Genomic DNA, 13,323 nt, shown 5'->3' with positions numbered 1-13,323 from the left:
GGCACAGCTCCAAATGAATCAAAGGTGCTTTTCACTCTTTCTAAAGCATATAAACTCAGCTAATCTCTCAAAAAAATCCATGTTAGGCATTTAGCAACGAAGCTAGAGTCACCAGGCAGACAGAAGTCCTGCCTATGATGCAAATCCGCGTCTATAGCTCAGTGAATTGGACACATGAATAAAGCGAGTAAACTCCTAATTTTATGCGTCTATATACTCACTAATAGCAAGATTTATCTTTGCAAACCGTGTCTGGTGTGAACACAGCAAATGATTTTAAATGTGAACAAAATCACCTGTTTTGTCATCACTTTAGACATTACGCTAGAGAATCATTCAAACACAAACTCTAAAGTGATGTTGGTGAACTAGTAACAGTTTCTGCTGTTTTGACGTCAGCTGCAGATGTGTGAATGAATGGCGGAAGAAAGTAGTTCCTTATGGAAATTGTTTTTAGACTCTCCGTGTTTGATTTTCTTATACTGACGATTATGCCGTCGAACTGTTTTATAAACGCAATATCACACTCGTAGCAGTGCGATATGGTAATATCGTCACTGGTGAGACACTAAGGCTCTCAGTCTGCAGTCAACCCATGCCTCCCACCAGTTATTTCTTTTAAATAAGTGTAAGTAACTTTTATTTCTATAATAACTGAAGAACATAAATCCCAACAAATCTGTTATTTTACTGTTGCGATGTCTATTACATTTTGAGAAAATGAGAGGAAGTTTTGAAAGTCATAAGTGTTTTCTTAAGTTATGTTTTGAATGAAAATAATACACAAGGTGCATTTTACACGTAGACTGTAAAAAAAATTATATGTCTCATATTTCACACCAGAGACCAGTTGAATTACCGTGCTGTTTTTTTTTTAAGTACCGTGCTGTCCAAAAAGGCCACCGTACAACTCGTGACGTCACCAACAACAACATTATTGTCTGTCTGTTTAGCTCCGCTTCGTCTTGACACGCTGAATGATATATTAGCCAAACATCACGTATTTTACTCAATTCATAAAACAACTGAGCTAGTACTACAGTCATATCAACAGTACGCGAGCATTTGCCATTACGAGCGCCCGAAGGAGATTAATTTCCTCTCGCGTTTCCAACTGCCAAGCCGATGTCATGAGCTCAATGCTAACGCGGATTTCATCGTCAGGTTTTAACGTTACATCGCCGACCGTCAAAGTGTGAAACTCAGTCTACAGACCGCTCACGTGTGCACTCAGTACTGAATAGGAAATACAATACCCGATATATTAATCGAGATGCGGGGTCGTTAATGTCATGGTCACTGTTGAGCATCCAGCGATCAGTTCCTCTCTGTAAACCGAGCAGATCAGACACACAGGCAGGATGTCTGACACGCTAGTCATCACTTTCCAGACTCGGCTCTCCGCGGTGATGGAGACCGTCCTGAAGACCACCATGTACGAGATCACCCGGCTGGTGGAGGAGAGCTTCGTGGAGCAAATGGACCGGGGCAAGCGGGAGGCGGAGGTGCTGAAGCGGAGGCTGATCGTGTCCGAGGCCAAGCTGAGGGAGCGGGAGAGGTTTAAGAAGGTGAGGTGTGTGGACTGCGGTCGGACAGCAGTGTCCCGGAGGAGGTTACTTCATGTCAAAGGCCCTGAAACACAGAATAGTGAGTAACTTACTAATGAATGTCTGACATCATGAGTTATGCAGTGTTTACAATTGAGGTAAAGTTGGTTTTATTCTCGCATATTCATTTAGTGACAACTAGTGACATGTTCCCTATAGTGTTTACCATGATATTTTGTATATTCGGTCTGAATTAGCATGTCATTATGACTTGAAAACAACATTAGCACTATTTACTATGAACAATTCTTACTTTGATAGTCATTGCCTGCCATAATGTTTTGACTAACGTTATTTAGAAACGGCAAAGAATACTTTTCTGAAATTGTATTATCAAGGATAAAGTCTAAATGTATGAATATAAAACCAACTTCACCTCAATGTGTTTTCAGTTGAGGTAAAATTAGTTATCTTTGTATATTTATTCGGACTTTCTCCCTAATATAATTTCATACAAGTATTCTTTGCTAATTCTAAATAGGGAAATCACGTTATTAGCTAACGACAATCAGAGTATTGTTTATAATCAATTAAATAGTGCTAATGTTGTTTTGAAGTCATATCCACATGCTAATTCAGATTGAATATTCAAAGTACCATGGTAAACATTAAAGGACACATGTCACAATTTGTCAATAAACAAATGTGTGAAAATAAAACCAACTTTACCTCAGTGTGTTTACATGGGTCATTCATTGGCTATGACAACACACTGTATGAGCAATTCCATGCAAATGTCAACCTTACCATAAACAAAATGACGGTTTTTAAGGTATTAGCTTCGAATGCTTTAAAGCATGGGTCACCAATCCAGGGCCGGTGTCCCTGCAGGGTTTAGCTCCAACTTGCCTGAACACACCTGCCTGGATGTTTCGAGTATACCTAGCAAGACCTTGATTAGCTTGTTCAGGTGTGTTTGATTAGGGTTGGAGCTAAAATCTGCAGGACACCGGCCCTCCAGGAACAAGTTTGGTGACCACTGCTTTAAAGTGACTTTATGATCTTTACTCACAATAATGAGGATCTAAATAATTGATAGGGCGAGGCAGTGGCGCAGTGGCGCAGTAGGTAGTGCTGTCACCTCACAGCAAGTGGGTCGATGGTTCGAACCTCGGCTTAGTTGGCGTTTCTGTGTGGAGTTTGCATGTTCTCCCTGCCTTCGCGTGGGTTTTCCCCGGGTGCTCCGGTTTCCGCCACAGTCCAAAGACATGCGGTCAGATGAATTGGGTAAACTAAATTGTCCGTAGTGTATGAGTGTGTGTGTGAATGTTTGTGTGGATGTTTCCCAGAGATGGGTTGCGGCTGGAAGGGCATCCGCTGTGTAAAAACTTGCTGGATAAGTTGGCGGTTGACCCCCACCTGTCAATGTGTCACAATCACATTTCGTACTTTTGTGGGTTTCAAGGTGTATTATTTCAGTTTTTATGTTTTATGCCGGAGTTATACATTACTGTTTTAGTTATTTAATATATGTTATGTTATTTCGATTTTTAAAAAATCATTTTGGACTTTTGAAGTTTGCTGTGGACATTTTCTGGTCACATGATAACCAGATGACTTCCTGATTACTGCATTAGCAACTAATACAGACCATAAATCTTTTTCAGAATGATTCTTTCCATCATAGAACTGATGCAATGAAGTCATTTTTTGTGGGAATTGTGTTTGTAATATATTATGATTTTATAAGCCATATGAAACCTAAAACCAACAAACATTTATATGATTTATATCATTTACATCAGAAACGATAACAATTCTTTAATTATTACAAACTGAAATACCTTTTTATGCTTTAAAAAAAAAAAAAAAAAAAAAAAAATATATATATATATATATATATATATATATATATATATATATATATATATATATATATATCCAGACAATTTAGTTTATCATATATAAAAAAACATTTTAATGATTTTCAACATAAAGTGAAATAAAGTTTTTTTTTTTTTTCGATTTTTATTACACAACCACAAAATATTGGATATGCTGCTCTGATTTAGCTCACAAATAGATTTCAAACAAGAAGAATAACATACAATGTATGTAACGCTGACGAACAGAACAGTTGACAAAAACATGAAACTATAGTTGTCAGTTTTGTGCATTTTATTTTGATTATACTTTTGAATTATTTAAGTTCTTCAGATGATCTTGAGTCATTGTCCAATGTGGCATTATTATGGTCTGTTCATTTAAAGTAATACACTTTGTTTAAGTCGCAAAATATAAGCTTGACTGAATGTTTCTCTGTTTTTATTGTAAAGATTTGGACAATGCGCTTGTTGTAAAGCAGGAAAATGCCTCTGACAGTAGCTGGAGATGCAGTCCCAAAGGAAGCACAAATCAGGAGAAACCTTCAGCAACTCCAGAACCAAAACAGAATGTATGTATTGTATTGTTTTTGTTGCTAATAATGAAATCTGTTATAATACATTCCATGGAAAATGTTAAATCTAACAAATCATTACTTTGCACATAAAACTAGATTTAATATTATCTAATGCAATAAAAATGACTCTCCATAACCAATGAATGCTATCATGATGAACTCTAGCTTGTGTTTATATGTTTGTATGTAGAAATCTAAGTTTAAAAAACATCCTGACTGGCATGCAGAGATGATGTGTTAGAATTCAGGGTGATGCAGCTATAGATGTTTGATTTTAAATGCTCTGTTCTTCTAACATGTTTTGTTTAACATTGGTCTGACATCTGAATGAACACTTTGTGAATAAATATGTCTTGTTTTGGTTTTCGAATCACCTTAGTCGCATGACCTCGGTGTTTCGAATCACCTTATTCGCATGACCTCGGTGTTTCGAATCACCTTAGTCGCATGACCTTGGTGTTTCAAATCACCTTTTCGCATGACCTCGGTGTTTCGAATCACCTTAGTCGCATGACCTCGGTGTTTCGAATCACCTTAGTCGCATGACCTTGGTGTTTCGAATCACCTTAGTCGCATGACCTGGGTGTTTCGAATCACCTTAGTCGCATGACCTTGGTGTTTCGAATCACCTTAGTCGCATGACCTGGGTGTTTCGAATCACCTTAGTCCCATGACCTTGGTGTTTCGGATCACCTTAGTCGCATGACCTCGGTGTTTCGAATCACCTTAGTCGCATGACCTTGGTGTTTCGAATCACCTTTTCGCATGACCTCGGTGTTTCGAATCACCTTAGTCGCATGACCTCGGTGTTTCGAATCACCTTAGTCGCATGACCTTGGTGTTTCGAATCACCTTAGTCGCATGACCTGGGTGTTTCGAATCACCTTAGTCGCATGACCTTGGTGTTTCGAATCACCTTAGTCGCATGACCTGGGTGTTTCGAATCACCTTAGTCGCATGACCTTGGTGTTTCGAATCACCTTAGTCACATGACCTGGGTGTTTCGAATCCCCTTAGTCGCATGACCTTGGTGTTTCGAATCACTTTAGTCGCATGACCTGGGTGTTTCGAATCTCCTTAGTCGCATGACCTTGGTGTTTCGAATCACCTTAGTCGCATGACCTGGGTGTTTCGAATCTCCTTAGTCGCATGACCTTGCTGTTTCGACTCACCTTAGTCGCATAACCTTGGTGTTTCGAATCATCTTAGTCGCATGACCTTGGTGTTTCAAATCACCTTAGTCGCATGACCTGGGTGTTTCAAATCATGCTTGGGTGCAGTGTTTCAAAACACTTGCATTTCGGTATCTTGACACTGTGTCGAAACGTCAGTTTCACGTCAGCCATCCATAGAAGATGAGTGCCTTAAGTATTTTCTTTAATGCAACAGGAAAACAATTTAAATCATCACATCTGAAGAATATGCTATTTTGACTAGAAAAACAAGACACTGTAAATGAGTAAGAGATTTCACATATTGAAGAAAAACATGGATATTTAAGTTTTGTATTCTGTAACTAGCTTATGTGCATTTTTGTCAGGCTGTTCAGCAGGCAGTGTGTGAACCAAAACCTGCAGGAGAAGTGAAAGAAGAAACGAAAGAGCCCAGAGACACACAATTGTGCCTAAAAATACACTCTCAGCTACACAAACAGAAAGATCCTCAGAGCAGTGTACAAGAAACCAACGGCCTCCGCAGCGCAGATTCAACAGTCACGTCTTGCACTGAACTTGACGAGGACGAAGCCAGACACCGAAGCCCCACAAAATGGTTCAACTCCAAAACAGACCCTCGTTCGGCACTCGTTTCGCAGCCAGAACCAGAAACTCCATGCTTGAGACCCCAAATGGCTGACTCAAGTCCCATTAAACAAGAAGTTGTGGTGATGCTTCCATCAGATTGGGAAGACATGGAGATCAGGCCTCACAACAGTGCTAAGAAAACACATCTCCCACCTTCAGCCAGAGTTCAGGAGCGAGTCTCATTCCCTCCTCCACCACCACCTGTCAAACGTCAAATCGTTCCAACGCAAGCCATGCAGAATCTCAGAGTACCCGTCAAGAAGAACACCAAAATCGTTGTACATCCCAATGCGGCAATGAGCGATCATGGAGCTGTAGATCTAAACCGAAGCCTTCCTGCGCCGAAACTCTCTCAAGTCCGTCAGTATCCTGAAGGAGCGGGCGAAAGAAGCTTCAATACTATGAATCCTGGAAGAAGTTTGCCTCCAGTGGTCAATATGAGGGTCCAAGTGGACGCCCGGAATATTTCAGCAAAGACTACGCATAATTGCAGCCAGTGCGGAAAAGGCTTCTCTCATTTGTGTCACCTCCGAGCGCACCAGCAGATCCACACAGGCGATCGGCAGTTCTGCTGCACCATCTGTGGGCGGAGCTTCACCAAACTGAGCAACCTGAAAGCGCACCGGAGGGTCCACACGGGCGAGAGACCCTACATCTGTGCAGACTGCGGGAAGAGGTTCACGCAGAAATGCAACTTAAAGAGACATCAGAGAATTCACTCTGAATTCACCCACTCCAGCGTATGACCGAATACGGTTGTGTTACACATTACACATGCTAATCAGTGTTGTTTTGGTTAGCGGTTAAATTATTTTTGATATCATGCATCCCTAACCTTGTGTTCTTAAAAACGTGTTTTTTTTGTTTGTTTTTTTTTGCAGTGACTGGATCACTTGAGGCAAATACTGGTTATATTGTGATAAATCTAAATATATTGAAGCGGATAACTTTCCTAGTTAAGGCAGGTGTAATGCTACACAGTGCAAATTCTGATCGTCAGTGTAAAGGTCTTTGCACACTGAGGTCCGAAATTTTCAAATGCGTTTTTTCGTATTGATATGCGAAATAGTCATCACGTACACAAAATTTGCACAATGAGGGCTATTCTTTTAAGGATCTAGGCGCAAAGTCTAAAGCGCATAGCGCAAAAGCATTAATGGCATGTCCCGAATCTACTTTTGCTATTTTAAATACGAAAAAAAAAGGTTTGTGCCGCTGCGCATAGTCTAACAGGGTTGTGCTTATTCTCTTGATGAGTTATGGGTGTGTTTGGAGAATAACCTGCATTAAACAGGTTAAAAATCAGTTTCATTTCTCATTCCATTTAAGAGTCATTTGCATCACGCCATGGCGCATTTGCTATTTACATGGCAGACTTTGTAAGTGTAAAAACTGAACGCTTAACTAGCGAGAAAACAGTTGAACAGACCATCTGCAGCGCAAGGATAAAGAACAAGCCTCCTCCATTCGGCCTTTATTTTCTCGTTCTCTTCAATTTTACTCTTACTTCTTTACTTTCGTGGATAAGGAAACTTGTTGTACCCACTCGACTAAAGACATCATTTGCCTATTCATTTAATTTTATTTGTTAAGCGCAAAGATTTGTTTCTAAATTCAACTTTAATTTCCAGCAAACAAAAAAAAAAAAAATGAAAATAACAAAGTGTGGTAATATAGAAAAGCTATATCCAAACACACGTCCTATTCTTATGCCTCATATGGTCCAGAACCCGACAGATGGACAAATCTGAGCTTGTTTTTTTATAAAAACTAAAATAAATTGAAATTCGATAAATAATACTACTAATAATAATAACATTATATAAAAGCAAATTGTCATAAATAAACTAAAAAAGCCCCTATTTTTAGTTCCTCAAAATAGCAACGCACCAACAATGCGCCTTGACACATCTCCTTTCTAGACCAGCACACCCACAAAGTCCACAAAGTGGTGCAAATGGATGTACTATTTAAGCAACGTGCCTCAAAACGGGAAAATTATGGTTGTGCTGGTCTGACAATAGCAACAAATTGCATCAAACATGTTTTGCGCCTTATTGCACCGGGTGTATTATAGGGGCCTGAGTATGATGCATATTAATTAATCCATTCTGAAAAAACGCAAAACATTCGGAGTCTAAATACACTCACATTCTACAATTTGAACTTTTTGTAGGAACATTTTTATTTTAAATAAATGAATACTTCCACGGGCAGTGAAATACTTCAAATGTTTCTAATTTAAATAAATATGGTTCTTTTTTCAGCTTTCTATTCATCAGTGAATCCTAAAAAGTGGATCTAGTTTACACAATTTTTAGCAATTTTCAGTTTAAAGTTTAGCAATTTTATTTTTTCAATTTTGATATCTAAAAGTTATTTTTGACCATCGATTCAGCACATTATAATGATTTGTGAAAGATTGTTTGACACTGAAAACTGGAGCAGTATTACATTTTAAAATCAATTAAATGGTTTTCACAATATAACAGTTTCACTTTGCTTTCAGAAACTTTTTAAAAAAAGGTTTCACACTTTTAAATGGTATTCTATTTAGCTTTCTTTTTTTTTTTTTTTTTTTTACCACAAATTTCAGAACCCTGGTGTCATATTTTCCCAACCACAAAACACAAAATTCCCAACCATTGCCAAAATTGCACAGTTTTCCAAAACTCTTAACTCTCAAAATGCTCAAAATGATAAGTTACTGTTGCATTACTCTTGATGCATGGAAGCTGATGTACAATATTACATATTTAGATGATGAAAGTTTCAGGAAATTTCAAATGACTTCAGTTACCACAGACGATGGCCCAACTAGACCATCCTTATTCCATATATATGGTTTCTATGTTCCATGTACCACTTTTTACAGACAGTGTTTTTTTATATTTGACATTACTGTATGTAAGAACCTGTGGCCAAATCCACAAGACCAGATTGATGGAAAGATCCCAAATAGAAGTCTGATATACGGAAATACATATATGCAAATTACATTTTTGACATACTAGTGCTTTATATATACAAAAATATGTCATAGATGTCAAGATATTGCAAAAATTTAGAATTACAAATTTGTACATGTTATGTAAATATATTACCTATTATGTTCTATATTTTACCTACAAATATATTACCTATGGGTGATGCGATGGTGCAGTAGCTTGCTGGTTCGAGCCTCGGCTGGGTCAGTTGGCGTTTCTGTTTGGAGTTTCCATGTTCTCCCTGCGTTTACATGGGTTTCCTCCAGGTGCTCCAGTTTCCCCCACAGTCCAAAGACATGCAGTGAATTGGGTAGGCTAAATGGTTCGTAGTGTATGAGTGTGTATGAATGTTTACCAGAGATGGGTTGCGGCTGGAAGGGCATCCACTGCGCAAAAACATATGCTGGATAAGTTGGCGGTTCATTCCACTGTGGTGACCTCAGATTAATAAAGGGACTAAGCTGAAAAGAAAATGAATGAATAAACATTACCTATAAATTGGCTTTATATAAACACACACACACACACACATTTGTATGTATATGATATGGCTGAAAAAAATATTTTTGCAATATTTTGACAAATATGACATTTTATTTGCTGCTTTTTGATTTGGGAATGTGCAGTCAGAGACACTTATTTAACTCTGCTATTCTGTTTTGTTTTGTTTACAGTATACATACATTCTTAATGAACAAAACATTAGTTCAGTGATTCCACTGTTTGTACTGTTTCCTCTACATGCATAAACCATAATGAAACCTGTATTATATATTTTAAACAGCAATATTGAATGATTGCTAATAATTGTTTACTGAATCGATGTGCATCTTGTTTGCTGGTGATCTAAAGTAATGTTTCTGTAGTATTTGCATGATAAAAGGATGATGTGAATCAATGATCCTGCAAATGGAAGACTTCTCTAAAGAAATGAATGCAACATGCAAAGTTTTAAACACTGGAGAGTCTTTGATAAACGTAGTGACTGTTTAGAGTGTTGTGTCTAGAGTTTTGAAAATTGACATCAGGGTTCTGACATGTTTAATGAACAAAATATTTTGATATATATTAATGCGCAACATGAGAAACGCCTTTAAAAAAATATCCCACACAATCAAACACTGCTTTATGGATTCATTATTAAAAAGTGTATATTTTTTCATTACAGTGGGGATAATGTACTCGATCCTAAAACATTGACAACTTTGTGAATTTATAAATAGGTAAACTGTGAGGCTCCCTAAAATATGCTTTATTTTTGCAGTTTTTGGAAGGTTTCTCTGCTTGTTTGTTGGTTTTCCCAATTTAAAGTGTTTAAGTCAGTTTATAAGCTTTATTGAATAAAACCGCTACTCACTCAATTACTATTACTGTTATATGACATCTCTTTTGATTTACGCATTCAGATGTGTAGCATTAGCTCTGTCAACCGCTGCACAAACTCACTATTGCAGCAGGATAGCATTATTGTTTTATTTTGAAACTGCAGATCAAATGTGTGTATATTTGCTGCTGTGGACTGAATTGTTGACATTAAGATGTCAGTGCTGATCTTGTAGGTTACGATTCTACGCAGGCAGGGGTGGCCAGTGATTAAACTCAAAATGTAGTGTTATTTAGACTGTAAAGAGAGTGACAGTAGAGCTGATGCTTTCCGATGAGCTTCTCATTGTAGTTTATGTATGTTTTTTGTTGATTTAAAGCCACACACTGTGTCACATCACACACCGAGCAAACTCTTCCAGTAATGCATGCAAACAGATTGTTGGTGATTCAGGAACACCACAGGAAGTAATGTATGTTGCGGACTAAATGACTGTATTTACACTTATTTTTTCCTGTGAAAATTGCTGATGTAAATGATGAAATTAGAATTTAAATGGACCAAATGGCCAGAAGTTCATGTCTTGGTTTCTGTCATCAATATGTTGTTTTGTAGTGTTCATGTCAACCCAATTAAACTCTCCTACAGTTGTTTGGAAGCATACTTACAGTATGTTCATTGGTCATGAAGTCTTATTCGTTTGTACTTAAGATGCTTTTATTTTTGCACACATTTAACTGGCGCATTGTCCTTTCCTATTGTATTTTAAAGTAATGCATACACTCACCGGCCATTTTATTAGGTACACCTGTCCAGCTGCTGGTTAGCGCAAATTTCTAATCAGCCAATCACATGGCAGCATCTCAATGCATTTAGACGTGTAGACATGGTCAAGACGATCTGGAAAGGAGAATGGCCAGACTGATAGAAAGGGAACAGTAACTCAAATAACCACTCGCTACAACCAAGGTATGCAGAAGAGCGTTTCTGAATGCACAACATGACAAACCTTGAGGCAGATGGGCTACAGCAGCAGAGGACCACACTGGGTGCCACTCCTGTCAGCTAAGAACAGGAAACTGAGACTACAATTTGCACAGGCTCACCAAAATTGGACAATTGAAAAATGGAAAAACATTGCCCGGTCTGATGAGTCTCGATTTCTGCTGCAACATTCAGATGTTAGAGTCAGAATTTGACGTCAACAACATGAAAGCATGGATCCATTCTGCCTTGTATCAACGGTTCGAGCTGGTGGTGGTGGTGGTGGTGTAATGGTGTGGGGGATATTTTCTTTGCACACTTTGGGCTCATTAGTACAAATTGAGAATCGTGTCAACGCCACAACCTACCTGAGTATTGTTGTTGACCATGTTCATCCCTTTATGACCACAGTGTACCCATCTCCTGATGGCTATGGTAGATATAAATTTAAGTATTTTATATATAAAAATATATATAAAACATAAAAAATGCATTTTTTTTCTATTTTTATTTCGTTTTAAGGGCAGCAGTGTCTCCAGAAAAAAAGGACCCTCCACATCAAAAGCTACTGCTCGGCCCACTAATCAGGAAACGCTTAAAAGAGAACAAATAACTTATTTGCTAATATCCAAGCATGCTATGGACCAGATTTATATCCAAAGGAAAAAAAAGATATCCAAAGATGTCTTTTTTTAAAAGTTGTAAATAAATGTGTTTTTGAAATGAAGACAGCAGAAGTCTGATTTATTTTAATTATTAAGCCTGATATGTTTAATGCTCAGAAATATTTTAAATGTTTGCTAAAATATATTATGTTTAAATGGAAAATGTCTTTTTGCTTTTAAACCAGAAATTTTATAAAAGAATTTAATTTAAATCAGTAATCACAATATTGTGAAATCTTGATCTTTTTATCCAAGGTTATCATACCATCACAATCTTATACCAGACCCGTAGCTAGCCTGGGGAAAGGGGTAGTTCTTTTCTCAAAAAAGTGGACCTTGTTGTAGTTATACGCCTCATTTTCTATTTAGGTGAAGTTTATTTATTAACTAATTTCGAAAGAATCACATGCTTATGATTGTTTGCGCCTGGTCCCGCATTATTTAATTTATTATACACCAATCAGACCATTCCTAAGCCACTATAAATACCCTAAGTTCCATATAACAGCCATCTTCATTTTAAAGAATCCTCCCTTCCACCCCTACTCCTCCTCCTATCCTAGATGGGCAGCACGGTGGTCCAGTGGTTAGCACTGTTGCCTCACAGTAAGAAAGTCACTGGCTCTAGTCCTTACCAAGCCAGTGGATGTTTCTGTTTACACGTTTTCCCCGTGCTTACATGGGTTTCCTCCCACTGTCCAAAAACATGCAACTTAAGTTAATTGACTTATTCAAATCGGCATAGACATGCTCCTAATAAGTGGTAATCTCTTAAGAGCAATCACTGTTCATTAGCTACTACAGCAGGGGGGTTCTCGAGATCTACCTGAGCTCAAACTCCCTTCTCACCTTGCAAATGGGAGGGAGCCCCGGGCTCGAGGATCTTAAGAGCTCAGGGCTCTCTCCCAGGACAGCTTGCCAAACAAGCTTTATAATCAGTCATCAGCTAAGTGTGAACTTTGAGTTATGACATTAAAATACTGAATTTAGGTTACATTTTAAGCACTATTTTAGCTGAATTAGCTTGTTGGATGGTCATCATAGCCACACCTTTTGATCATTTAGAATAAAAGTTACTTGTCATTTGTTTCTCTATTTAAAAACAGTAGTGAAAGACGACTTCACTTATGTCAGATGTTTTCTTGGACACCTGCTGTTAGATTATTTGCATTGGCCAAAACGGATTAACTAAGTCACACTAGAATTCCGCATGGTCTTAAAGCCTTTTTTGATTGCTTATTTTTATTATTTATGATGGCACAGCAGTCAAAATAAGACAAATGAGCTCATGAATGAATTCTTTGTCATTGAGGAGTGGGTCTTCCAAACCACTTGAACCCCCTGGCCTACCCAATCTGTAAAATTCAGCAGCCATGTTGATGCACAACACATTCAACATTTGAAAAATAGAAACTACACTTGCTGAATAAAAACGTCATCATGTAAAAAAAAAAGTCATCATGTAATGTATCATACCTTCTTCATAACATGCTAATCACAGCAGAAGAAGACTGATAGTAGTGCAGGTCATTCTCCAGTCCACCGGATGGCAG

At 38.0% G+C, this 13,323-nt stretch overlaps 1 protein-coding gene and 1 long non-coding RNA gene across 2 annotated transcripts; one reads left to right on the top strand and one right to left on the bottom strand.

Annotated features, from left to right (window-relative positions):
• Positions 1–904: 904 nt before the first annotated feature.
• Positions 905–7,060, top strand: si:ch73-109d9.3. The gene is made up of 3 exons (XM_005160085.6): positions 905–1,647; positions 3,884–4,002; positions 5,549–7,060. The coding sequence occupies exons 1-3, from the start codon at positions 1,362–1,364 to the stop codon at positions 6,554–6,556; spliced, it is 1,413 nt and encodes a 470-aa protein (XP_005160142.1). The 5' UTR covers positions 905–1,361; the 3' UTR covers positions 6,557–7,060.
• LOC141386172 (uncharacterized) lies at positions 1,519–13,261 on the bottom strand. Its single transcript, XR_012407615.1, has 3 exons — positions 10,909–13,261; positions 8,951–9,258; positions 1,519–1,632 (listed from the first exon to the last, which is right to left on the bottom strand). It is a non-coding gene; the product is annotated as an uncharacterized lncRNA (long non-coding RNA).
• Positions 13,262–13,323: the final 62 nt, after the last annotated feature.

Source organism: Danio rerio, chromosome 1 (assembly GCF_049306965.1).
Source record: "Danio rerio strain Tuebingen ecotype United States chromosome 1, GRCz12tu, whole genome shotgun sequence".
NCBI lineage: Eukaryota > Metazoa > Chordata > Actinopteri > Cypriniformes > Danionidae > Danio > Danio rerio.
The sequence above is the reverse complement of the archived record's forward strand: the minus strand, read 5'-3'. Positions and strand labels throughout refer to the sequence as shown.

Bases quoted from the DNA above. Each gene is read 5' to 3' on its own strand.
- si:ch73-109d9.3 (XM_005160085.6), top strand. From the start codon at position 1,362: ATGTCTGACACGCTAGTCATCACTTTCCAGACTCGGCTCTCCGCGGTG. The intron at 1,648-3,883 runs GTGAGTAACTTA...TTTATTGTAAAG, and splicing joins AGGCCCTGAAACACAGAATA to ATTTGGACAATGCGCTTGTT. The intron at 4,003-5,548 runs GTATGTATTGTA...CATTTTTGTCAG, and splicing joins CTCCAGAACCAAAACAGAAT to GCTGTTCAGCAGGCAGTGTG.